At 49.4% G+C, this 27669-nt stretch overlaps 1 protein-coding gene across 1 annotated transcript; it reads right to left on the reverse strand.

Moving 5' to 3' along the window:
- Positions 1-13: 13 nt before the first annotated feature.
- SNTA1 (syntrophin alpha 1) lies at positions 14-25990 on the reverse strand. Its single transcript, XM_061127081.1, has 8 exons — positions 25576-25990; positions 22514-22699; positions 7846-8050; positions 4186-4393; positions 3912-4042; positions 1583-1779; positions 684-871; positions 14-599 (listed from the first exon to the last, which is right to left on the reverse strand). The coding sequence occupies exons 1-8, from the start codon at positions 25883-25885 to the stop codon at positions 507-509; spliced, it is 1518 nt and encodes a 505-aa protein (XP_060983064.1). The 5' UTR covers positions 25886-25990; the 3' UTR covers positions 14-506.
- Between the last annotated feature and the right edge of the window lie 1679 nt (positions 25991-27669).

Consider the following 27669-nt stretch of genomic DNA (forward strand, 5'->3'; position numbering starts at 1 on the left):
ACAGACACTGGGCCAGGCTGCCTATGTGCTCACAGGCTGTTTATTTATCCAAGAGTAAGGAGGAGAGAGAGGCTGAAGAGAACAACCTGATGCCCCAAGGTGGTGGAGCTGAGGGGAGAAATGAATGAAAGGCTTCTCTGTGTCTTGTTGTGGGCCCCAGGTAGCTCCAGCTTCAGGTGGAGCCTTTGGGGACAGTTTAGGGGCCTCTAGGAGGCCCAGGGGTTGTTAGTTGGGGTCAGGATCCCCACAGGGGCACATACTGGGCTCGGAATGGCTTCTGTGTACACAAAATATCTCTCCACAAAAGGCACTGGTCGGGGTAGGGGGAGCTGCAGGGACGCTCCCCTATCACTGGTGGGATCCGCTGTGTCCTGAGCTGGGTCTCTGCCTTCTTGCTCTTCTCCTCTCCCTTCCCTCAGCCCAGCAGCAAGCAGGCAATCAGCGGAGGGCCAGGTCAGGCCATGCGGTGGACTCTTCCCCTTCAGGGCTAATGCATCTGACCATCTCTAGGCTAAGAGCCCCAGACGGGTGACCTTGGCCGAGAGGAAGGAGTGAATGATGAACACCATGGTTTTGGGGCACGAATGCAGGTCCAGCTGCTACGGGGTGAACAGAGAGAAGGGTCAGGAGCCCACCCAGCCTGGCCTCCAGGAGAGCATCACCCCTCGACCCCCTCCACTCACAATCTCGCCTTCAGCGCCCCCGAAGTCCAGGAATAGGAGACTGGCACCATCATCCGAGGACATCTGCAGCTTCTCAAAGGGCTGACGCAGCAGCACGGCTCGGGCCGCACCTGGCTCCGCCGCCCACAGTGTGAAGCCATTGTCGATGTGCACGGAGAGACTGCAGGCACGGCCATTCCACGTGCAAGCTGCGGGGAGGGCGTGGGCACGGGCACAGCGGCATCTCAGAGACCGCAAGCCCTCCCTCCAGTCCCCACTGGCAGCTCCAAAAGTGGGGCTTGAATGCCACCGGGGGTGGGAAGCTCACTGTCTGTCATGCCATTTGTACACCCACCCTGTAGAGTCACCCACATTCTAAAACACAGAAGGATGTGTGGGCAGAAAACCTATACCCCACTTCCAGACCCACAGCCAGCAGCACCAAAGGAGGAAAGGGGGATCTTCAACCCTGCCTTGGACAGGAGGCCCACTCCCTGTGAAGGTAGACCCACCAAGCCTGGCCTTTGGAGACCTTAGATGCCTACAGACTTCTTGCCCAGTTAAATGTGAATTTCAGATAGGCAATGGGTAATTTGGACCTCCTTTAACTAAAAAATTATTTGCTGTTTACCTGAAATTCAAATCCAAGTGAGTGTCCTGTACTTTTTCTGGCAACCCTACCCCAAGTGCCACCTCTCATATCCTCACCAGCGGAGTCACAAAACCAGGACAAGAAAACCCCTGGGAAACGAGTCTCACTACCTTCCAGGACACCTGCACATCCAAAACAGAGGGCCCTCGGAGACCCCAAATCCCACTCTTGATCCCCCTCCTGAAGCATCCTAAAGAAGGAAACTTGAATGCCCCTGGGGACAAGCGGCTCACTTCCAGAAAGGCACTCCCAGATCCACCCAGCCCACCTGTCGACACCTCCTGCACACCCTCAGCGGCCCGGTGACAGCCATCCACCAGCTGGCGGGTCCAGGCAGCCAGCTCCTGCGGTGACTCCACGCTGAACAGGTGAGTGTCCACACCGTGGCGCGTGCCCGTGCGCAGGGCAAAAGAGAGCTCTGCATCGTAGGGCACCAAGCCCTTGGAGGGGCCTGAGTGCACCAGCCTGGGGGCAGGGGGCAGAGGGCTAAGCATGAGGCCTCAGGCAGCGGGGAAGTAGTTCCGGGCCAAGGGGACAGTGACCTGGGAAGGGACCCTGTGACTTCTTTTCCACCCAATGGGGGGAAAGGACGTCCAGACAGTCACTGATGGAGTCACAGGAAACCATCTCCTGCCACCCTCCTCCTGGGCCCCTCAGCTCCAGCCACTCTAGCGTCTTCAAACACGCCAAGCACACTCCTGCCTCAGCCCCTCTGCTGTTCCCTCTGCCCAGCACACTTTTCCCTGATTATCTGCATTGCTCTCTCCCTTACCTCCTTCAGACCTTCGCTCAAATGCCAGCTCCTCTGAAAAGCCTTCCCTGACTTTTCTGCCTAAAATGACCCCTCAGGACTTCCCTCGCAGTCCAGTGGTTAAGACTCTGTGCTTCCACCTCAGGGGGCCCAGGTTTGATTCCTGGTTAGGGAACTAAGATCCCACATGCCACACAGTCAAAAAATAAAAATAAAATAGCACTCTCCCCTATCACTCACTAGCCACACTTTTCTTTATGGTACCAGAAATTATACTTACTTTTTACTGTTTCAGTTGGCCTTTGATTGCCTTTTTCTCTAGAATATCATCTAGGGTACAAATGTTTGTCTAGCTTGTTCACCGCTATAGTCCCAGCAACTAAAACAATGCCTGGCACAAAGTAGGTGCTTAGTAAACATTTGTGACCTGAATTAATGAATCACTTGATTAGGTAGAACCTTCATGACCTGCTCATCCCTAGTAGGCAGCAGGCTCCTGACACGTGTGCTGGAACGCAGCCTGGAGTGAGGAGACATGAGCAACAAGGGCCCATGCCTCTCAGCTTGACTCCCACTTTCTGTGTAATCTTGGGCAGTTCACTGCCCCTTTCTGGGCAGCAGACCCCAGGGTTCTATACCTTCGCCCTCTTTGGTCCTCACTCCACATGCTTTCTCTTGTAGCTTCAGTTCCCCCTCAGAGCTGTTTCAGTCTCCTACTTGGCAATCCTAAGCAACAGACTCACAGGTTCCCAAGTTTCCTACCCAAGCTCCCTACCTACCCACCCCCACCACCGACACTTTGGACTCAACATCTTGATCCAACCTCCTCTCTTTGCACTCCCACCCCCACTCCTACTGCCCACCCAGACACCAGCTCCAAAACTCCCGTTCATCCATTCATCAGGACACCTCCCTCACCCTCCCCATCTGGCAAGTATGAAGCCTGGTTAATTTTACCACCATGTGTTTTCCAATGCAAATGCGGCCTTTCTTCTCCATCTGCTGCCTCTACCCACCTCCACTGTCTCTCCAGCATAACTGCTCCCATCCCCCTCCTCCAGTATATTTTCTGCATGGCAGCCACACAGATCCTTTTTAAAACAGGACCCAATGAGACACTTTACTCTCAGGTTAAAACTCTTCTCACTCTGTCTGCCACAGCTCTTCAGATAAAGCTAACAGTCCTTATCCAGGCAACAGAAGCTCTGCAAGATCAGGGCCTGCCAACTCCCTGCCTTATTTCTCTCCCCTTCCCAGACAGAGTCTACACCCTGGTTACAGCACACTCAGAGAGCTCCATGAACCTGTGAGAGCTCTTCATGCTTCTGTCCCTTTGACTATATTGTTCCCTCTGTGTAAGATGCTTTTCCACCCTTCCTTAAATAGCAAATTTCTACCCATCTGCCAAAGTCCAGCTCAAATGTCATCTTCTACCTGAAGCTTTTCCCCACCCTCACCTGCAGGCCAGGTAGAGTTAAGTGGTTCCTACACTCTGCATTGTAAAGGCTGTTCCCAGGCCAGTCTCCTCACCAGGCTGGGTACTCCCTGAGGACAGAGACCTCTGGGGACTGTCTTTCATCTGAACCAGGCAGTACCAGGTTGGACAGAGCAGGTGTCAATGAGTGAGTGACTGATAGGACCTCATATCCTTCTGTTCCAAGTCCCCATTTTACAGATGAGGAAACCAAGGCCCAGACTGGGCAGAGACACTTCAGGCCACCTGGAGAATAACTCAGGGTAGAATGGGGCTGGAGTCCCCAGCTTCTGAGGCCCATCTAGAGCATCACCCCCCCGCCCCCCCGCAAGCTCTGGGTGGGACGCACAGTCCTGCCCTACCCGCAGATACCTGGTGGTGATAAGGGGGGCAGTACGCGCCGGCCGGCTCAAGGCCTCACGGGTCTGGGGGAGACAGCTGTAGAGGAGCAGCTCCTTTTCGGTCAGCAGGGCCAAAGTGGGTGCCGTGCCCCCGCTGGGCAGCTGCAGGAGGCAAGGCAGCAGTGAGGCGGGATGGGGAGGGGTGAAGAGAGGTGAGAGGGCCAGGGCGGGGTGAGGCAGTGAGGGGAAACAGGATTGGGAGAGAGGAAGAGAGGGGAGGAGGGGCCCCCGGGCCCGGCAGGCACCTGCTCAGTCAGCCAGCCGATCCGCTTGACGTCCTGACTCCCGGCTGTGCTGGTGGCCGACAGCAGCGCCTGCAGCTCATCCTTGACCCAGGGCGTTAGAGTGTTGACCTGGGCTTGGATGGCAGCTGCCCAGGACTTGGCGCTAGCCTCATCCTTGGCCCTCAGGAAGAGGGTGTCCCGGCCATCAGCAGAGCAGATCTCCAGATACCTGCAGGCACAAGTGAGGTAGAGGGGAGGCCCGTCGACTAGACAGGTGCCCAACCCTGAAACCTGAGCCAAGGGACCCCCATCTGCCACAAACCAGAGGAAAGCGCAGGGGATGTCCATGAGAGAATCAGGAGGGATGCTCACTGCAAGGCTCCGGCCAGTTGGGCCTCATGGGGTTTATCTATCTTATTTATCTTATCTTGGGATAAGAGACTATATCTCTCTCTCCAACACACATATACATACAGGCATAGACACACAAATACACACACTCAAACATGTAGTGGTAGTAGTGTTAGTCGCTCCGTCATGTCTGACTCTGAGACCCTATGGACTGTAGCCAGCCAGGCTCCTCTGTCCATGGAATTTTCCAGGCAAGAATACTGGAGCGGGTTGCCATTTCCTACTCCAGGGGATCTTCCCAACCCAGAGATAGAAGCTGCGTCTCCTGTGTCGGCAGGTGGATTCTTTACCACTGAGCCACCAGGGAAGCCCCGCTACAAAGCGCACTGTATGGATAAAAAAGAAAAGAAAAAGGCCAGGGAATGGCAAAGGGGAAGGGTGGAGAGACAAAAAGCCACACAGACAAGTGTAAGGGGAAGGTCTCAAGGAGGTCCATGAGGAGACAGTGGCCGGGAGAGGACCTTCAAATGTCCTGTGGGGCTTTAAAGATCCACTCCCCTTTGGCATTTCCGTAACCAGTGCAGTGGGGCAGAAACTGGAGAATGGCTCACACATATCCATTCCAATGCCTTCACCTCTGCCTTCCTCCACTACAGATCTCCCCTGCAGCTAGTACTGGCCATCGACTCAATTCTGACTGATGAGATAGAAAGGGAAGTTTTGGGGGATGGTGTCCCTTCCCACCTGAAGCATTCCTAACTGTGGCAGTTAGTTTCCAAAGACAGCCTCTACCAAATTCATCTCTCCCTTTATGCACAGTGTACCTCCCTCACCAAGAGGTGAAGCTTAATTTCTCCTCTCCTTGACCTTCTGACTTGGTTTTACAAACAAAATGTGGCAGAAGTGCCATTTTGGCATTCCTAAGCCGTCACGAAATCCAACTACCCCAAGGTCACCTACGCTGAGAGGGAAAACAATCTAGCCACGTGGAAAGGCCCTACAAAAAAGAGGAATGCTTAGCCAGCCGCCAGCTGTTCCAACCACCCCTGCTGAGGAAGCAGGCACATAGGTGAAGCAGCTATCTTGGATTTGAAGCCCCTGCAGATGGCACAAGGAACAGAAGAACTACCTGGCTAAGCCAGCCCAGATTACAGAATTGTGAAAAATATCAAACTGCTATCTTCTAAGGCACTAAATTTTAGGCTGGCTGTTTATGCAGCAATAGAACAAAATACCAGGGGAAAAATTCCTTTGTCTTTTGCCTTCTTCCTGTCTAGAATATGGACACATGCTTAGAGGTGCAGCCACCAGGCTATTTCCAAGAAGAAGAAAATCCATACTAAAAACATCAGGAGGGGAATTCCCTGCCAGACCAGCCATCAGGACTCCATGCTTTCACTGCCAAGAGGCTGGGTTCAATGCCTGGTCTGGGAACTAGGATACCATAAGCTTCATGGTGCAGCCAAGAAAAATTTTTTTAATACAAATTGTAAAAGATGGCAGAAGAAGAAGCTGGAAGCCTGATGCCTTGAGGGTATTCTTGGCCATCAATAGCAGCCTAAAGAGCTGACTGCTGGGTTTCTTTTTTATGTATGTATGTATGTATTTTTGGCTGTACTGGGTCTTCATGACTTTGCACTGGTTTTCTCTCTTAATTGTGGCAGGCAGGCGCGACTCTTCGTTGTGGTGCTCAGGTTTCTCATGGCGGTGCTTCTTGTTGCGGAGCACAGGCTCGAGGCACATGGGCTTCAGTGGTTGCAGCACCTGTACTCACTAGTTGCAGTACACAGGCTTAGTTGCTCCACAGCATGTGGAATTCTCCTGGACCAGGGATGGAACCCAGGTCCCCACGTCTCCGGCTTTGGCAGACGTATTCTTATCCATGGTGCCACCAGGGAAGTCTTGGACTTCTTTTTAAACATGTGGAAAATTAACTCCTCATTTTTTTTTTTTAACTCCTCATTTATTAAGCCATTGTGCAAGTTGGGGTTTCTGATGCTTGCAGACCAATGTAGTCTTAACACCAAGTAAAAGTTCAAAACATTTTTCATTATGCTTTGGTTACCGAATGGTGTTCCTTTGACTGGGATATTGTGCTGACATGGAACCCCAGTTATATTCAAGTTACACATGTGTGCACAGGTCAAGCACATGTACATAAATGCATATACACATATGGATATTAACACAAATACACACAAACACACATGCACAAATCTACATCCCTGCCCATGCAAATGCTCACATATACACACAAACACTTGCATTTACATGCCATCCACACGTACACATACATAGAAATACAGGTACACACATGCTTCAGGTGATGTCTGGGATCAGGCTGGGAACCACAACTAACCTAAAGTTCTATGAGTCGCAGGAAGGACTGATACCACCTCACCTTCACCCAACACAAAATGCCCCTTAGTGGAGCACCTGTAAGTAACCTGTGAATCACTAGTTCTTGCTTCATGGAGGAGGCTGGGGCTAGGGCATCAAGCAGGGACAGGAGGTCTGAATGCTAAACATTAATCAGACCCCCCTGGCCAATTTGGGCATTGACTGGGCATTAAACCTCAGCTTTAATTAGTACCCAGAGCACAGGCCTTTTACCCCCACCCCTATACTGCACACCTCATTTGATCAACATGGACTGCATTCACCACTGTCATCACTCAGGGAGCTTCTGAAGCTGAGAGGGCTACCTGGAATGAGGCGAGCTCCATTCCCTTCCTGGCTGTGTGATCTTGGGCAGGTTACTTCCTCCCTCTGTCCTCATCTATAATAGCGGGGTAAAACAATAGGACTTTGCTCACAGGGTTGCTGTGAGAGTTAAATTCAATTGTGCATGATAAGCACTCAGTAATGTTGGCTAGTATCTATCTTATCGTCAATGTTAAGGGCTGCTCAGATGTGAGGGATGATAACCTTCCATGGCCCTGAGTGAAAGTTACCAGGTATCTTGGAACCTCGGCAGAGTTGGAAGAGACTTGAGGGGATCACTGAGTCTGATATCCTTATTTCATAAGGGAGAATCTAAAGGTTAGTGAGGAAAAAGGCCTAGTTCAAGGAGAACCAAGACTGGAATCCAGGGCTCCTCAGCAGACCAAGTTCCTCCTCAGATGTGAACTACCCAGAGGAAGAAGAGAGAGGAAAAGCACAGCATCATCCCCATAACGTCACTCTTGTATCCATTCAACAAACATTTCTTAAGCACCTACTACATTTGGGCATTGTGCTTGTCACTTGCAACACAAGGGATCTTTCCTTTGGCCCCACCACCTAACATGAGGGCATGTCTGTCTGAGTCGCCCCCTATGCTAGGCTTACCTGGTCTCTGGGTCTGTAGGGGTGCACCTCCTTGAGACATATGCCATCTTCAAGGACATGTGTTTGGCATCACGGAGGTCCCGGGGTAGGGGGCCAGGGGAGGAAGGCTGCCGCTGAAGGGGTGAGGCAGGAGGCGAGTCCCAGCCAACCGAGGTCCCGCTGGCAGAGTTCTTGAAATATGGTGAGACCTCTTTCATGTACTTGACTGGTTAGGGGAGAGGTCAGCAGTTACCACCATGACGTGGGCTCCCATGTAGCACATGTAACAATTGTCACTAATTCATTAAATTTTAGTTTATGTCCACTTCCCTTCCCTGGTGGCTCAGATGATAAAGAATCTGCCTGCAATGCAGGAGACCCAGGTTGGATCCCTGGGACAGGAAGATCTTCTGAAGAAGGGAATGACTATCAACTCCAGTATTCTTTGTTTATTTGTTTTGTTTGTTTGTTTGTTTTCAACTCCAGTATTCTTGCCTGGAGAATTCCATGGACAGAGGAGTCTGACGGGCTACAGTCCATGGGGTCACAAAGAGTTAGATACAACTAAACAACTAACACACACACTTTCACATCACTATCCTCCACTAGGCTAAAGTTTTTGACAGGGCTGCATGGAAGAAAAGTCTGGATGCAGGGCAACATTCATTCTTTCACCTTTCTTATTCATAGACCCATGATCACCTGGGGGACTACATTTCACAGCCTCCTTTGCAGCTAGGTATGGCCACATGACTAAGTTCTAACCCCGTAAGTTTAAGTGTTTAGAGTTTCAAAATGGCTGCTTGAAGAGAATGGGCAACAACTGCAACAAGGCAGTGAGCAAGCGCCAGGACAGGAATCAGGAGATAGCACTGCTTTTTTTTGGCTTCTCTGGGTCTTTGTTGTAGCATGTGGGATCTAGCTCCCTGACCAGGGACCGAACCTGGGCCCCCTGCACTGGGAGCTCAGAGTCTTAGCCACTGGACCACCAGGGAAGTCCCTCTGCCACTGTTTGCCTCTCTCTCTTCAGTCTTCTCATCTGCTAAAAGGAGGGGCTGCATGAGATAGTCCTGTGGTGGAAGCTGCCAATTTTCCTCCAAAATAGTGATAACCCTCCAACTTAAGACTTCAGTTTCCAGGTTCCCTTGCAGCTACAAAGGCCCATGTGACCAAGTCTGGCCAATAGGATGAGAACAAAAGAGATGTGTTCAGCTACCAAGTTCTGCCAATTAAAAAAAGGGGCACACCCTTCCTTTCCCTGCCTTTTCCCCTGACACGGTTGAGCTGGCTGAAACACAGACTGGTGGAGCACCATCTTGACCAGGAGAACATGAGCCACACTCCCAAAGGCTGACCAATAAAACAAAAGTAAATGGATGCTGAGACTTTGGAGATGCCACATCAGACTTGAACTGCTACCTAAGAAAGCAAAGAGCTTCTATTATATTCGTGCCTGTACTTAGTCCTTCAGTCTGACTCTTTGCGACCCCATGGACTGTAGCCCACCAGGCTCCTCTGTCCATGGTATTTCCCAGGCAAGAATCCTGGAGTGGGTTGCCATTTCCTTCTCCAGGGAATCCTTCCAACTCAGGGACCCAACCTACGTCTCCTGCACCGGCAGGTGGATTCCTTACCTCTGAGCCACCTGGTAAGTCCATGCTGGCCATTATCAAGCCATTAAAGCTGATTGATAATAAAATATTTTGGTCCCTCTTACTCTATCAATTAGTTGGGTTTGGCTACAAATAATAGAATATATGATACTAGTGGCTTAAGCAAGAAAAATATTTATGATTTCATGTGACAAGAAGTCTAGAGGAAAGCAATTTCAGGGTTGGTTCAGTGACTCAATGACATTGGATCCCAGACAGGCATCCCTACCATTCTCCTGGCCTTCCCCTCATGACCACAGGATGGCTGCAACAGAGCCAAGCCGATGATTCCTCACATGACAAAACCAGGAAGGAAGGAGATAGGCAGCAAAAGGACTGTCAACTCATACCTCCCTCTTAACAGAGAGGTAAATACTTCCATGAAACCTTATATTTCATTGGCCCAACTGGACTGGCCCAACTGCATGCCAACTTCTAGCACAATCATTAGTAAGAGAGAGTAGTCATGATTGATTTAGACCAATCACAAGTCAGCCTCTGGGGCTGACTGAACATTAAAGTGAAAGTCACTCAATTATGTTCGACTCTTTGCAGCCCCATGGACTGTAGCCTGCCAGGCTCCTCTGTCCACAGAATTCTCCAGGCCAGAATACTGGAGTGCATAGCTGTTCCCTTCTCCAGAGGATCTTCACAAGCCAGGGATCGAACCCATGTCTCCCACACTGCAGACAGATTCTTTACTGTCTGAGTCACCAAGGAATCCCTGGGGCTGAGCATATTCCCACCCAATTAAATCAGGCTCTGGTAGCATAAAAGAAGGGGAAATGGTCGAAAGGCAGGCAACCAAGGTGTCCACCACATCCGACCCAGCATCTGGACTGTCTCCAATTCTGATGAGCAGCAGTCTCCTTGTCTCTGAAATGAGCTACTAGGAGGACAGTGTATATGTCAAGGTGGTTGAAAGTCTTGCCCCAGGGACTTCCCTAGTGGTCCAGTGGCTAAGACTCAGCACTTCCAATGCAGGGGGCCTGGGTTTGATCCTGGTCAGGGTACTAGCTCCCACATGCTGCAAGTAAGACCTGGTGCAGCCAAATAAATAAATAATTTTTTTTTAATGTCTTGCCCAAGCACTGGTCTCTCTTCTCCCAGTCAGGCTGTCCCCTCAGCTGCCCTACTGAAGAATGCCTATGCCCACTAGCCGTGGGCTGTCCTCTTCTCAGACACCTCTACCTCCACGGCCATCTAGTCTGTTGGCCATCTGATGCCTGCATTCAAAGCCCAGTCGGTATGCTCTGGCTGTGAGTGGACAGACCAGGAAGTAGGGAGAAGTTCTTGGCCCAGCTCCCTGGAAGAACCAGATAAGAAGTTATTTCTGTCACAAGAGACTGCTCAGATAGGATCCAAGGTAAACAAGGGTGAAAGTGAGAGGGACAGTGTTGGAGAAGAAGTTATGTTGAAAACAAGAGCAGAGTTTTTTTTGAAAGAACCAAGCCTAGGTCTAAAGACTGGGAACTAAGGCTAAAAATGACTCATCCTCACCATTACAGCAATAACTTACCCCAGGACTATGTCTCAAGGGGCAATAGAGGTGGAACACATCATAGCCTCTCTTCAGTTAAACCATTTAAAAAAAAAATCTACCTTTTTTTTCTCCTTGCTAACAGAACCCTGAGCTCTAAAGGCTGGGCTTCTCCCCAGCCCAGAGGGAAAATCTTAATTGGTTAAAGCTAATCATGATCATTCCATCCTTCTTACTTGTGATTGGCCTAGAAAGGGGCAGATAATACAATTCTGTCCAATGAGCTGTGAAGGAAAATATACTCCCTTCCCTTCCTCTCCTCTAGCCTTTAGAAGTTGCTGGAAAGCAGGAAGTTTGTTCTAAAGCAATGATAGTCACTTTGACCACAGAATTGGGGTCCACACATTGAGGAATGTGAGGCCTTAAATTGAGTTAATCTACCCTGGAGCCATGCTGACTTTAGGTATTCTGGAAGAAAACCTATTTTCTTCGATGTTTAAACCTGTTTGAATGGGGTTCCTGTTACTTGCAGACAAAAGCATCCTAACTAATACAGCACACACCCATCCCCCACCCCCACTCAGGGTGCAACTGATATATCTCCCTACTATATTTAGCTATGCTCCTCCCCTGCTTAAAGCCATGCTCTGGCTCTCTGCACTCTTCATCCAACGTCAAGGTTTTCCAGGACCTGGGCCCTGCCTACCTTGCTGGCTTCACCTGCAGCCACATCTAGCCCTCTAATCCAATCATCCTGACCTGCTCAGAGCTCTCAGATGGTGTAGGAGCTTCCAAACACCTTTGAAAATTCAGTGTCCCCTGCACAGAATGACCTTAGTACATGGTTAGGGGACAGGTACTCTCAGACTTGAATTCCAGCTCTGTCTAGCTGTGTGGCCATTGCTGTTGCTGTTGTTTAGTCGTTAAGTCGAGTCCGATTCTTCTGCGGCCCCATGGACTGTAGCCCACCAGGCTCCTCTGTCCATGGGATCTCCCAGGCAAGAATACTGGAGTGGATTGCCATTTCCTCCTCCAGGGGATCTTCCCAACCCAGGGACTGAACCCACATCTCCTGCATTAGCAGGTGGATTCTTTACCACTGAGCCACCAGGGAAGCCCCTGAATAAGGTAATTCACCTCCCTGGCCCTCAATCTGAATAACAACGTATACTCATTAATTTAATTTAATTTAATGAGATGATGTAAAACACTTGACACAGGTTCTGCCCACACTCCTTAGAACTCTGCTGTGCTTCTGTGTGTTGGGGTTTTCTCTCTCACCAAACTGGGAGCTCCTAGAGAACAGAAGGGGCTTCCCTGCTGGCTCAGATGCTAAACAATCTGCCTATAGGAGACCTGGGTCCGATCCCTGGGTCGGGAAGATTCCCTGGAGGAGGGAATGGCAACCCACTCCAGTATTCTTGTCTGGAGAATTCCATGGACTGAGGAGTCTGGCAGGCTACAGTCCATGGGGTCACAAAGAATCAGAACCAACCGAGCAACACACACACACACACACACACACACACACACACAAAGAAGACACAAATGGCGTTTGATTCGAATTCAAGAGTCAGTGTTCTGTGAATGGAGAAGTGAATGCCAGGACAGAAAAGGTTTATTCAACAAGGAGAAGTTGCCACAGCCCAGGAGGTCCCAGCTCAGCCCAGACATTGCCCCTCAAGAAAACCTTCCCAGATGCCCACTAGATCCTGCACACCCACCACCTCTGCAGGTCCCTAGACCCCACTTCCCTATATGTCCATGTGGGAATCTGTGTCCTTTTCCAGGCTGAGAGCACTGGGAGGGCAGGGACCTTGACTGACTGGTCTCTGTATCCCTAGAATTCAGCAGGGATCTCTGACGCTATGTGCTCAGCAAATGGACGTTTGTCAGTTTTGAAACCAGAGAAACTGCTAGAAGCCTTGCTCGCTCAGGCCATCCTGGAAGTGGGTCCTACTTCTCCTTGCCCACAGGAACACACTATAAATGGACAGCACAGCAGCTGATGTCTGAAACAGGGCTGGCATTTCACAAACCAACCGGCCTGTCCCAGGGTGGGGGTGGGGTCCCGAAGGCCCCAGAGTGTGGCCGTAAATAGCCCAGCTCCGAGGTCTCCTCCCTGCCTCTGATTTCTGAGTCACCCTCCCAAGCAGGGCGGGGCTGCCCAAAGGCAGTGGCCTAGAGATCTGAGAGCAAGAACGTGGCCCTGTGGCAAGGATTCTTTGAGCCTCCAAGTATAGACCCAGTTGGTGTCCACACCCTCTCCAGCCAAACCTCTGGCCCAGGAACCTGGTAAATAGTGATACTTGGGCCCATCCTCCTCAGGGAAGCAGAAACAGACACATACAGGACACCCTGCCCTTTCCAGAGGCCCCGATTCCCAACTCTGCCAAGGAGAGAAGCCAGCACTAACCCCAAGGAGCCAGGAATAGATTCCACAAGAAACACAAGGAACTGGGAGTTAGTTCCCTGGTAGCCTAGTAGATAGGATTCTGGGCTTTCACTTCTGTGGCCCAGGTTCAATCCCTGGTCGGGGAACTGAGATCCTGCAAGACACATGACATGCCAAAAAAAAAAAAAAAGTAAAGAAACACAAGGAAGAGAGGCAGGACCCTTTGCCTGGCCCATGACAATTGGAAGGGAACCTATGTGTTGCAGAGAGAAGCGGATAAATCCATCTGGCTCAACACAGCACACCCAGTGCGTATCCTGGTGCTCAATAAAGGTGTATGACTGAATGTCTTGGTTTTGAGTCTTGGCTCAAGCATGTCCTCTAAGCTCAGATTGTTCCTTGTCTGTTCAGTGGGTGATCACTTACTTGCCCCTGCCTGAAATTACATGATCTATCCACTTGCTCACTGTCAACGCCGCTCTCCCCCATACAAAATGTAGGTTCCACGAGGACAGGGGCCTGTTTTCTTTATTTATTAGGATATCCCCAGCATCTAGAATAGTACCTGACATATCCAGGTAATCAATAAATAAGAAATACATTAAATAAACAAATATTGACAATCCTGAGGCTTCACAGGCTAGAGACATTGAATTGGGCTCTCAAGTGACGCAGGCTTGTGTTTAACTTCCCTGTTCTGTGACTTTGAATAAGTGGCTTGACTTCTGTAAACCTCCATTTCTGCATCTTTAAAATGAAAATAAAATATATCTATCTCCTAGCATACTGAGATCCAACACTTGTAAAGCACTTTGCCCTGCCTGGCCTAGAACAGGTCTTCAACAAACTGTAATGTGGTCAGTTATTATTTCTGCTGCTGTTCTTAGTATGACAGTATAAGATGAACACAGGTGACAGACAAAGATTTCTTTCTTTTTTTTTCCAGACAAAGATTTCAATCCAAGTCCTGTCACTTGCATTCTGGTCTTGGCAAGTCCTGAGGTCTCTGTGAGCCTCAGTTTGCCTGCCTATATAATTGGCACTGATATGCCAGCTCTCTGAGTAGGGCATTGTGAGGATTCAAGTCCAGGCTGCCCACCTGTCCACTCAGGATGTTGTGACATCCCTTGGGAAGGGATGACCTTTGAGGTCCTGTTAGTCCAGCAAGGCTGGACTATAAATAGTTCCCAGTCATTGGCAGGCCCTGCAGCAGAGCTGCCTGGATTGCCTGGGGCAATACTCTGGGGCATAAAATCTCACCTTCCACACCCTTGTACAGTCTGTCCAACTCTTTGAGACCCTATAGGCTGTAGCCTGCTAGGCTCCTCTATCCATGGGATTCTCCAGGCAAGAATACTGGAGTGGGTTGCCACGCCCTCCTCCAGAGGATCTTCCCAACCCAGGGATCAAACCCCCATCTCTTATGTCTCCTGCATTGGCAGGCGAATTCTTTACCACTAGTGCCACTTGGGAAGCCCTATATGTGCAGTATAAGAGGCACCATCTATCACACACAAACATGTTGAACTTGCAGTACCCTTTCCTCTTCAGATAAAGGAATCCTCTTCAGATAAATGTTCACAGGTGCACAAAGGGGTCATGACACCATTGTCTACAGTGCAGGAAGCTAGAAACAACATGAATTCCTTGAATATGGTCTTGCTAAAGTGAGTTCCTTGCAAGAAGTGAGTTCCTTGGCAGATCACTCAGTCCTGTTCACAGCTCTATTCCCAGTGCCTACATTGAGTCTTGGCACAGAACAGGGGCTCAATATATGTTGGGTAAATGAACGTCTGAATCCCAATAATGGGATATTGCGCAACCATTAAAGAGAATGAAACAGAGCTACATGAGCTGAGTTGGAAAAAGGTCCTCAACTTGCTCAATGATAAAAACAAATATGGAAACTTCTCTCTGGAAGTGTGTGGAAATATTAGCCATGGGTAACATTAATCTATGAGAAGATAATCGCTCTGCACTTTCCTGGGTTTTTTTAATTTGTGTTTAGTCACTTAGTCGTGTCCGACTCTTTGGGACCCCATGAACTGTAACCTGCCAGGCTCTTCTGTCCATAGAATCCACCAGGCAAGAATACTGGAGTGGGTTGCCATTTCCTTCTCCATTTTTTAATTTAAGTGTATATTATTTTTGACATTTTTTAAATTCTATTTTTCAAAAATATACCACATTCCAAACCATCTTAGCCAGGATTCAAAGACAAGGGCCTCATCAACTCAGGAAGCCTACTAGGATCTTAGTAGTGGGAGAAAGAAGCACTTATTGAGCATCTACTATATACCAAGCATGAAAGCTCAAATCTCACTAACACATCATCACTTAATCATACCAATTCAATGAGACTTGATGCATTGTTAAACTGTTCTATTTAACAGTTGAATAAATTAAATAAACTGAGTCTCACGGATGACATGGCTTGCAGTGCAGGATAAACATTTAAGAACATGGGCTTTGACATCTGACAGATCTAACTTCAAATTCCATCTCTGCCTCTGTATGACTTTGGGCAAGTAGCTTCACCTCTACAAGTTTCAATGTTCTTATCTGTACAATGAGATGAATGACGTACCTTGAATCCTAGCAGTGGTTTTGAGGCTCCAATGAGATAACATACAGAAGGCATTTAGCACAGTATCCAGGACATTGTAGGTGCTCAATAAACAGCAGACATACCATCACTATTATTAACATTCTTATCATTACTGTTATAATTCCCTCCACTACCATCAGCAACCAACCCATATTGTTAATGAAGGCCAAAACCTGCCTCCAGAGTCCCACAAGCATTTTAATCAAAGATCCAAGGAACAGGCCAGAGATGGATTAAGCCAAGTTTTGTCTGTGGGGAATCATATGGCCCTAAGCCATGTATGTGCGCAGCCAAATTAATGTTTTCTTGAGAACAATGGTTAGAACAACAGGTATTTGCAGACAAGGGCTCCATTCACACCTCTGTTCCCAGGACAAGAGTCCCTCAGGCACCTCTCAGGCACAGCTACACTCACCTAAACTGAACAGGGTGACCTCAGAATAGCTGCATCAGTTAACAACATCCCACTTTTGACAGTAGTGATATATGGAGCCAAGTTTCAGGCAGGATATCTGGCAGTACCCATCTGCCAGAGGACAGGCTGGCAGGGACCTGGTTGTGGAGTTCTGAGGACTCATAATGGAAACTCTCAGGAGTCAGTCAAACCCAGCATGAGCCTGGATCCCCCTTTCAAACATTTAGGAAAGTCAACTGCAATTGAGGAGGTTAAAGGCAAAGCAGAAAGAGTCAGAGATGTCCCCTCCTAGGGATCACCTCCCCCAAACTCACCAGCATCTAGGCTTGGCGCCAGGCCTGGGGATCTGAGACAAACTACACATGATTCCTGCCCTCAGAGACCTTCACGTTTACTGGAGAAAACAAAAATTGCTGCTGCTGATACGATGATGACAAAGGTTGACATTGATCAAATGCTTACCGTGTGGAAGACACTGTGCCATAAACTTCAAATGCACTGTCTCATCCTTTTAAATAGCAAACAAAATAAACATAAATGAGTGCCTACTTATGCACACTGGCCTCAGCACATAACACGCATTATTTCTTAATCTTGCAACTACCATGAGAAGTGGGTATTATCCAAGGCAGGGTCAACAGTGGCCTCTGCAATCAGAGAAACCTAGGTTTGAATTCTTTGTTGTTGTTGTTGTTGTTGTACCGCATAGCATGCAGGATCTTAGTTCCTTGATCAGGGACTAAACCCCTGCCCCTTGCAATGAAAGCACAGAGTCTTAACTACCAGAATGCCAGGGAAGTCCTTAGGTCTGAATTCCAATTTAGTCCTAATTGAGTCTGCCAATTTATTGGTTGTATGACTTGAAGGAAGTTACTTATTTTTAACAAATCTTGGTGACTTTATCTGTAAAATGGGGATTATAGCAATCCTACTATTCTTTGTATTTCTATGTACATACTATTCTCTGCCATATCTTTTAAAAGCCTGATATTTATGTGAGGTGAACCTTCTCTTCTTTGTACAAAGTACTAAAATTGACTTTATTCATTTTTGCCCTTTAGAATTATCTTTTAATGCATCAAAGGCTCCCAGTTGCCAGCCTTGCTGGGGAGCTGTGGAGGGACTGGAGGCATTTGGCGGTCCCTCCCTTTTCCCCCAGGCACAGTCTCCAAGGGCCTGGCTCCAGATACTTGGACACAATGGCCCTCTCTAAGAAGCAGACAGACAAGTACTGGCTGCCAGTTTGGGCCCAGACTCTGGTCACAAACACATCCCTGTAGCTGAGAATAGGCTCAAGACACTTGTGCAAAATCCTGACCTCACAGAAGAAAAGGTCCAGAAAGCAGGCTGGGGTTGCTGAGCCCGTTAGGCCAGGGATATAGGGTTCTGGCTGGCAACAGCAGTTTGCCAGTGACATCCTTCCTTCTAGGAGGTTTTCAGGGAGCTCTGTACCCACCAAGCCCTAGACCTCAGGGAAGATGCCCTGCTACCCTGCCAAGTTCACATCCAAAGGATAGGCCATGGCTCCTTGGAAAGTGAAAGTGGAAATCACTCAATCGTGTCCGACTCTTTGCGACCCCATGGGGTATGTAGCCCCTGGAATTCTCCAGACCCGAATTCTGGAGTGGGTAGCCTTTCCTTTCTCCAGGGGATCTTTCCAACCCAGGGATCGAACCCAGGTCTCCCGCATTGCAGGCTGATTCTTTACCAGCTGAGCCACAAGGGAAGCCCAAGAATGCTGGAGTGGGTAGCCTATCCCTTCTCCAGCGGATCTTCCCAACCCAGGAATCGAGCCCGGGTCTCCTGCATTGCAGGCGGATTCTTTACCAACTGAGCTATCAGGGAAGCCCCTGGCTCCTTGGAGGTGGCCTTAAGAAGTGGGAGGAGGGCAGGGAAGTTCTGAACAATGTGATCACTCATTGGGTGCTGGGGAGGAACCTAGGCCCAGAGAGGCTTCTAGGAGCTCTGGCTCTAGACTGGGGCAGCTGCCTGTTCTCCACAAACTCTCCCAAGTCTCAAGGACCAGCCTCAACCCAGCATCTTAGCTTCCTCACATCTTCCAGGCTCTTCAGATCACCCGTGCAATTCAAAGATTCTTGACCCAGTTCTCGCCCCCAGCCCTTTGCTGCCTTGGGTGGAATTATCTCCTTCTACAAGGCTACTGGAGAGCAGCTGAGACAGATTTCAGGTAAGAAAAACCTGGGGGTGGGGGGGAACAAACTAACAAGAAGGCTACAACATCAGTTGCATGTGTGCATGCTCAGTCATGTCCAGCTCTTTGCAACCCTATGGACTGCAGCCCGCCAGGCTCCTCTGTCCATGGGATTCTCCAGGCAAGAATACTGGAGTGGGTTGCCATGCCCTCGTCCAGGGGATCTTCCTGACCCAGGGATCAAAGCCTCAGCCTCCTGAGGCTTCCGCATTCATAGGTGGTTTCTTTAATGCTGAGCCAGCTGGGAAGCCCCACAACCTCGAGACTCTTCTTTTATCCAAGCCTCCTTAGGTCAAACCACCATGGCCCCAACCTCCTTGCTGCCATTCTTTTTTTATTTGAATATTTATTTATTTATTTGGCTGCCTCGGATCTTAGTTGGGGCCCACTGAATCTTCACCGCATCGCGAGGGATCTTTCATTTCAGGGCACAGACTCTGTTGTTGCAGCACGCAGGCTCAGTAGTTGCCGCGCACAGGTTAGTTGCTCCGGGCATGTGGGATCTTAATTCCCCAACCAGGGATTGAACCCACATCCCCTGCATTGGAAGGTGGATTTTTAACCACTGGACTGCCAGGGAAGTCCCTCCTTGCTGCCATTCTGCATCTACTGTTGCCTCCGTCCAAACCAAGTTGATGCTGTAAAGCCCAAAGCTGACCATGTGAGCCCCTGCTGAAAAACCCTTGAAACAGCTCTGTTTTCCCCCAAATTCCTTTAGTCTGGCACTCAAGGCCCTGCAGGATCTGTCAATCTGAATAGCCTCCTCTTTATCCACCTGCTTCCTCATACCTAAGCTCAGATAAAGCTGAATTACTTCCCAGGCAGTTCCCCCAAGTAAGTCAAGTCATTTCACCCTTCCCTTTTGCTCAGACAACTTCCATTCCTGGAATGCCCTTTCTCTACCCCATTCCCACCTCTGCTTATTGTTCATAAGGTGCCAGCATCCCTCCTCCAGGAAGTCTTTCCTGACCACTTAGAGAGAGGAGACCACTGCTTCCTCCGACCTCTGGGCAGACTCCATCTCAGCACCCATGCCAAGATTGTAATCTGGTAGGTTTGCTTAGCTATCTGCTCCATGAGACAGAATCCCCTTGAAACCGCTGAGTAGGGCAGTATAAAAGGAGGAGGAGAGAAAGAGAAAGCAGGAGAGTGCTTTCATCCAAAAGGGAGGAAAAATAAGCGAAGATTACAAACAACTTTATGCCAAGAAATTTGGCAGCTTAAATGAAATGGACAAATTCTTTGTAAGACATAAACTACCAAAACACAATCAAGGAAAACATAGAGCATCTAAACTGTCTTACTAAAGACATTAAAATCATGACTTCTCTGGCGATCCAGTGGTTAGGACTCTGCACTTCCACTGCAGGGGGCCTGGCTTTGATCCCTGGTCAGGGAACTAAGCTCTCATATGTTGCAAGGTGTGGCAAAAAAAAAATAATAAACTTTTATGTAAAGGTAGCTTCCCTAGAGACTGCTACCAAACATTTAAGCAGGAAATAATACCAATTCTACGTAAATATGATGGGACAGGAGAGGAGTCACTAACAGAAAAAAGTGAAAATGTTAGTCTGACTCTTTGCAACCCCATGGACTATAGCCTGCCAGGCTCCTCTGTCCATGGAATTCTCCAGGCAAGAAAACAGGAGTGGGTAGCCATCCCCTTCTCCAGCCTACTATGTGCCAAATGCTATGCTGGGCAAGAGGCAGGCCAGGCTCCACCCAGCAGCCTGCAGCAGGGCTTGCCAAGGAAAGATCTTGCCCAGTGAAAAGTTTTAGAGAACACAAGTGCCGGAGACCCTCCGTCCTGGGATGGTATGTATACTATATCTCTTCCCTACTCTGTTGGCACTAAACATTGCAAATCAATTCCAGCTCCTTTCTGCTGCTGAGTTCAGAGAAGACTTCCCAATCTTTCCAAATATGGAACTCCCAGGAGCCACCAAAGAAACTGACACTCAGAATGAAAGCTGTTGGACATCTCTGATCTAGCTTAATCCCAGCAGATACAAGAACTGAGGCCCAGAGAAGAAGAGGGTCTTGCCCAAGGCCAGATTAATTACAGAGCAGACAGGATTGTAGATGCTAATTTTTTAATGGCTTGTGTGGAGTCAGTTCCATCACTCAGTCATGTCCAACTCTTTGCAACCCCATGGACTGCAGCACACCAGGCTTTCCTGTCCATTACCAACTCCCGGAGCTTACTCAAACTCATGTCCATCAAGTCAGTGATGCCATCCAACCACTTCATCCTCTGTCATCCCATTTTTAGACAGTGTTCATATTTTGTCCCCCCATTCAATAGTGGGCTCTTTTAGGCAGGCCCTGGGTCCGGTTTAACTTCTACCCCAATGCTCTGCACATCGGGTACATAGTAGGTCTCTGGAAAGGCATCTTGGCTTTAATGAGGAAGGAATAGAGTGAATGAGGTAGACAGAGGCTTGGGTATTAGCCCCGATACCAGGAAATGCTTCAAATGTCTAACACTCAAAGATACTACCGTTTCAGAATGATCCACACTAAGAACCCAGAAAGAGACATTCTCTACCTAAGATGAAGAGGGGAGGGGGACTTCACTGTGGATTAGAGACGTCTCTACAGTAGAAATTTTACCATCTATGAACTAAATTTTCAAACAGCAGAGACTAAAAGAGCTTTTCAAGTCAACCGAAATATGACATTTTGATGAATTTCAACTATTTCAAACTGCATTACTGGCTATAAATATCAAAGTGATGAGGCATGTGGAAAGAAAGTCTCCTATATCCATCTCCTTTATGTGTGATCTCGTTATTTAACTTTGCTGTTAAAATGTGATTGATATCCTTAAGCTTTCAGGGATCAATCCTGCAGAGTCAGCTTTAAGTGTATATTTAAAATTGCAACAGCAGCATTTGAATAGACACACAGTACATTTAAATAAATAATAAAATATAAAAATAAAATAAAACAAAATGAGAGAGAATCGAGGTCAGGGCCAGAAGAATGCCAAAGATCACCCAGGGATCCAGAGCCTGTTGGTTTCTGTGGCCTCTTGGAGACCTCTTTGGCAACCTATCAGGACCTAGGCCTGGCTCAGTGCAGCAGCTTCGCTGGCCATGGCATTCTCCATCAGCCCCCGCCACCTCCCTGTGCCTGTTCTGGGCCAGGAGCCAAAGACACATTCCTCGGGCCCCCATGGCTTCCGGAATTGACAGAGTAGAATTTGACGAAAGGGCTGAGCAAAGCAGAAACCTCCTGACAGAGATGGCAAAAGGCAGAAGCAGGACCACCCCAGCAAGAGACTATAACAAGTGAAGGGAAACTGAGGCTGGGAGAAAGCAAAGGTCTCATCTAAGACCACACAGTGAGGGGAGAGTGGCAGGGAGCCACCAAGTTTCCCTCCCCTCCAAAACATATTCCTCTTGGATCCTAGCTGGAAGTAGCCAGTGTCCTGCTATATAAAGGCCAAGTACCCTCCCAAGGCAGAATGGGTTGCAGGGTTCTAGGGCCCCTGGGTGATAGGAGGATTCAGAGTTGAGAGCTCCCCTGGTTTCTCAGGCAAGATTCTAAGTCTTCCCTTCCCCAGTCCCCACCCGTTTCCTCCCTTGTGTCACTCATCGAGTGGCAGTTCCTACCATGGACCTTTCATCCTAGTCCCACAACCCAGCAAGGCAGAAGTTATATCCCTGCCCTACAGATGAGAAAACTAAGGCTAAGGGAAATGAAGTGACTCATCCAAGGTCAAACAGCTAGGGAGTGGGAAAGAGGAAATGAAGTCCAGATCTGTCTGGCTCTGAAGCAGCTCTATCTCCACCACACCAATTTCTCAAGGCAGGTTTCCAAGCTGTTTCTGTTTTCAACTCTACCCACCTCCCAGACCCCACTGCTTGAGGCCTGGAGGGTGGTAGGGAAGAACTGAACACCCCTGGGGTCCCCAGTGCTTACCTTCCAACACCACCTCTTTGCCTGTCTTCTTCAGGACTTGCACCGCTTCGTCATGGGTGGCAGAGGAAAGGTCCTCCCCATTCACAGACAGGATGGCATCCCCCACGAAGAGGGCCTCCGTCTGGTCGGCTGCCAGCCCCTTGAAGATCTTGGAGATGAGAATAGGCATCTTGTTCTCTCGGCCCCCTGGACAAGCACAGAAAGAGGAAGAAACTGAGGCAGACACTCCAACACTTGCGAGTCACAACAAGGCAAAATTATTTCTGAAGGTCTCCCACTGTGTCCAGCCCAGTACTGGGAAAGCGGCAGTGCAGTGCAAAGAGAATCTCAGAAAAGAGCCTGAGAAGTTTGGGGCACTAATGATACCTAAAAGGTATTTTCTAAATTTATAATGTTATAATGGATCTTTTGGTTAAGTGCTTTGGGTGGTCACCAATGTTTGAAGAACTTACAAGATGCTTCAATAACTTCTTCTTATTTTGGATTTTAAGTGAGTTTCCCATAATGGGGGAACCCACTGATAACTTCTAATCGAGAATAAAGATCGTCAGTTACTGCTATGGCCACAAAGCTAAAAGCTTCACAACCTAGGTCTCAGGCTAGAAACCAGGGCTTTAAAGTCTAGAGATTTCAAAAGCCTATCTGAATTGAATCTCTGATGCAAAAAGACAAAAAAAAAATCAAATATTAATGCATTTTACCATATTGCTTTATTTCTAAGCTCTTGAAATGTCCTTTTAAAATAATAAACAGTAATAACAGTTCACATTAGCTCCACATACCAAGTGCCAAGCACCATGCTAAATGCTTTCAATCTTGTCTCATTGCATCTTCACAACACCCAATCACACAGGCATGCTCAGATTCCTATTGGGAAGGCTGAAGTGTGGAGAGAAACCCCTTGCCCAAGGTCACCCAGCTAATTAGTGGCAAAGCCAATATCTGAACCTAGGTCTCCTGGCTCCAGAACCAATACTCTTAACCCTCTGGTAGGCTGCAAGTCAGGCCCTCAGATACCACGCTATTGCTCCATCCTCAAAGATGAGGAACAAGTGGCCCAGGGAGAGGAGGTCATAATTTCAAGGTCACTCAACAAACTGGTGGCAGAAGTAGGACTGGAATGCCTCTCTAGACCCCCAGATAGGCCCAGCAGTTTGCTCACTGCAGTGCAGAGAGCTTGAAGCCTAGGAAAGGAAGGAGTTTCTATTTATATTGAGTTGGCCAAATGTTCATTCGAGTTTTTCTAAAAGATGATATGGAAAACCCGAATGAACTTTTTGTCCAACCCAGTATCTATCTGCCCTCTTCCACCTGAAACTAGGGACTTCAGGTCAGTTTGAATCCATGGCCATTCCTCGATGCCTAGGGCTGGGCTGGACCCTAAAGGAAAGGTCAACACAGCAACAGGAGTCCAGTCTCCACACATGGAGAATTGAATGGAGCTGGTATTCCTCCTGACACCTCCTAAAAGTCCCTTTACCCCCACCTGGGAGTATGAAGCTAGGGAGTAACTTTCTGTGACCTTGAAAAATCCTCTTCCTCTCCAAGACTCAGTTTGTCTATCTGCAAAATGGGATGCTATATGAACATTAAGTTCCTTCCTGCTTTAACACAGAGTGTACAATTTCTGCATTGATCTGTTGCCCTATCCCACGCTGGTGTTTGAGAGCAAAACAGGTGTCCACTCCCTGGCTTTCTCATTACCCCTCTTTCAGATCCCTTTGGTTGGTTGCATGTAAGTTTGCCCTTCCCTGGGGAAAAATCGACTTCTCTGAGCACTCTTTAGTGGCTTGATAATTGAGGTTCAAATCCCAGCTCTGTCACTCACTGACTGTGCGATCCTAGGAAAATCATTTTACTTTTCCAAGTTTCAATCTCCTCACCTGCTAAATGAAGATTATATGTCCTATCTTTTAGTACTTGTTGCCAGGATGAAATGGATCCTGAGCCTAGAGTACTGGGCATAGCACTCGGCACACAGTGGTAGCCAAGTAACCAGCATCCCCACGCCCTCAGGAAGGAATGGTGAACGCACTTTGGGAGTCTTTCCTGACCTTTATTTTTCCTCTCATCTAACAGCAATAACTATCTAGGCACCTATTATGTGTTGGCAGAGCGAGTATTTTGGACACCTATTTTCATAGAAACATCCCAATTCTATCATTACTCTCATTATATAGTTGAGTAAACTCAGGTCCAGAGATGGGAAAGGGCTTCCCAGGTGGCACTAGCAGTAAAGAACCCGCTTGCCAATGCAGCAGACATGAGAGACGTGGGTTTGATCCCTGGGTCGGGAAGATCCCTGCAGGAGGAAATGGCAACCCAGTATCTTTGCCTGGAGAATCCCATCGACAGAGGAACCTACCAAGCTACAGTCCATAGGATCTTAACACACAAGTTCACACAGGTGATTCTGGACTTCAGTCTGGGTTGCACCTTAAAGAAAGCTGTCAGTACTGGGGGCTGAAAGCCCATCTCAATCCTGTGATGGTGGACAATTAGGACTCTTCACCTACATAAACAGGCTTGCTAGGTCCTCAGATTTCCAGGTCCTTTCCGGTCCCCTGTCTGTGAGCCCAGTCCAGTTGGCACCTCCACGTAGTCGCCATCCCAGCCATGCTTCCTACTCCAGGCCTTACCCCTCCTTCCCTTCTACTTTGGCTGTATCTTGAAGACTTCCTCCTCCTTTCCCTAGCAGCACCCCAGGCCTCAGTCTCCCTTCTCTACCCTTTGCTTTCCTGGGGTCCCTCTTGTCCTTGATGCCCATGCAACTCCTGAGAGGCAATCAGTCTCAGACCTCTTTGCCTCGGCAGACAACTCCCCACCGACCTGTCCTTGGTGTGCCCCCAAAGCCGTCCACACCTGTGCCTTCTGACTGAGACCTCAAAGCTCTCTTCAACCTTTGTGCTCTGGTGCCCTCGGTTCTGTCCTCCCAGACGTCGTTACCCCGGACAGAAGTCCACCAACTCCACGTCCTCAATACACTTCCAGCCCCCGCGATCCCTGCGCCTTAGCGGTCCCACAGACACCAAGACCCGTGCCCTCGGCGCCCCCGCGCCCACCTTTGATGCTGATACCCAGCCCGCCGGCGTCGGCCTTGCGCACCGTCACGCGGCGCGGCTGGAGCAGCAGCGCCTCCGGCAGCGGCGGGGACGCGGCGCCCGGTTCGGCGGCGCCGTTGAGCTGCGCGGGCTCCGGCTCCCGCTGGGCACCGGGCTCCGGTCCGGGCTCGCCGTCGGCGGGGCTCACGGTCAGCGCGTCCTCCTCTAGACTGAGCAGCACCCGCTGCCACCTCTCGCCGCCAGCCCCCGAGCCTGCCCCGGCGCGCAGTTCCAGCAGCCCGGTGCGCGGGGCGCGCCTGCCTGACGCCATCTTCGCCTCCGAGCCCCCGGGCCGCCGCGCTTGCCCTGCCCCCGCAGTGCCCGGCCCGCTCCGACCCAGCGCCCAGAGCTGAGGGCAGCGGGGGCCCAGCTGGGCGAGCCGCCACCCTACCCCAGGCCGCTGGGGGTGGAGCCTCGGTGGGCGGGGCTGTGTTGGGGTGTGGCTAACAGCGAAGGGCGTGGTCACCGGCAAGCTAGAATGGGCTGTGGCGGGCTCCAGGAGCCAGAGGGAATACTGTGAGACTACATTACTTTGCCCACAAAGGTCCATATAGTCAAAGCTATGGTTTTTCCAGTAGTCACGTACAGACGTGAGAGTTGGACCATAAAGAAGGCTGAGCACTGAAGAACTGATGCTTTCGAACTGTGGTGCTGGAGAAGACAATCTTGACAGCCCCTTGGACAGCAAGGAGATCAAACCTTGTCCTAAAGGAAATCAACCCTGAATATTCATTGGAAGTATGGATGCTGAAGCTGAAACTCCAACACTTTGGCCACCCGATGCGAAAAGCCAGCTCATTAGAAAAGACCCTGATGCTGGGAAAGATTGAGGGCAGGATGAGAAGGGGACAACAGGTGGTGACATGGATGGATAGTATCACCGACTCGATGGACATGAGTTTGAGCAAAATCTAGGAGATGGTGATGGACAGGGAAGCCTAGCGTGCTGTAGTCCATGGGGTCACAAAGAGTCGGACACAACTGAGCGACTGAACAATAACGTCATGGGCGTGGGGACGTAAGGGTGTCCAGGCGGGACCCGAAGTTAAGGCAATGAGAGAGTGAAATGCGGTGGGCGGAGCCCCGGGGCGCAGCTTCGTGGTCCAGCCGGGGACCAGCAGGAGACAGCCGGGCGAAGCAGTCGAGGGCCGAGGCCGTAGCTCGCAGCCGTTGGATCACAAGAAAAAGAGACAGAACCATGGGTCGTGGTGCGAGGGTTTGGGCTTTGGGGTGGTGCTGCATATGGCGGAGCGCCGGACTCCAGGGACAAGGCTTGAGTTTAAGAGGTAGACATCGAGCTGCAAGCGACTTCGCAGGGGGCGGCTAATGGAGGAGAGATTTGAGGCCGCGGGTTTCCCATTGTGGGGCCGGAGCTTTGGTCTGTGGGCCTGGCTTAGTGTGGGGTGTGGTAGCTAACGCTGACAGGCCCCGCCCTCTGGGATAAGCGCTATGCTGGCTGTTGAGGGGCTGGGGAAGGGGTAACACTCCCCATGTCGAAATTAGAAAGAAGTTGAAGAGATTAACCCCCTGTTCTTCACAGTCGATTACAGAAAAGCCTGAATTCCACACCGGCCAGAGAACCCAGAACTCCTGGTGCGAGGGAAGAAGGCTGGAAGGTGGGGCTCTGGGTCTCGACCTCTGGAGACCTGGTTTTGAACCCTATTCAGAAACTGTGAGCTCCGTATCAACCTTGGTCCTGGCACTACAGTTCTCTAGGCCTCAATTACTTCATCTATGAAATGGGGGTCCAAATAACCCCTACCTCACAGGGACTGTGTCAGGATTAAATAAGTGGGGAAATATATTTTACTCTGTGAATCTTATGCAATCAATATAGTCACTTTCATTGACTGAATCCTTACTTTTATTGAATCCACTTTTATTTATTTGTTGAATTGGCCAGGCCTAGATCTGAGCATTTTCATGTGTTTTCTTAACTTTACAGTAGCCTCGTGAAGCAGCTACAGTTAAGAACACTACCTCTATACAGAAAGGAAAATTTTGATTTAGAAGATCTAATTGGCCCAGTTCACACATTTGTGAGTCGACAGAGTT

Source organism: Dama dama, chromosome 23, assembly GCF_033118175.1.
Source record: "Dama dama isolate Ldn47 chromosome 23, ASM3311817v1, whole genome shotgun sequence".
NCBI lineage: Eukaryota > Metazoa > Chordata > Mammalia > Artiodactyla > Cervidae > Dama > Dama dama.

Excerpts from the sequence above, each read along its gene's own strand:
- SNTA1 (XM_061127081.1), bottom strand. The coding sequence starts at position 25,885 with ATGGCGTCAGGCAGGCGCGCCCCGCGCACCGGGCTGCTGGAACTGCGC. Across the intron at positions 1,780-3,911 it reads GCCCCCCTTATCACCACCAG|GCTGGTGCACTCAGGCCCCT; the intron begins GTATCTGCGGGT and ends CCCTGCCCCCAG. Across the intron at positions 600-683 it reads GGGGCGCTGAAGGCGAGATT|CAGCTGGACCTGCATTCGTG; the intron begins GTGAGTGGAGGG and ends TTCACCCCGTAG.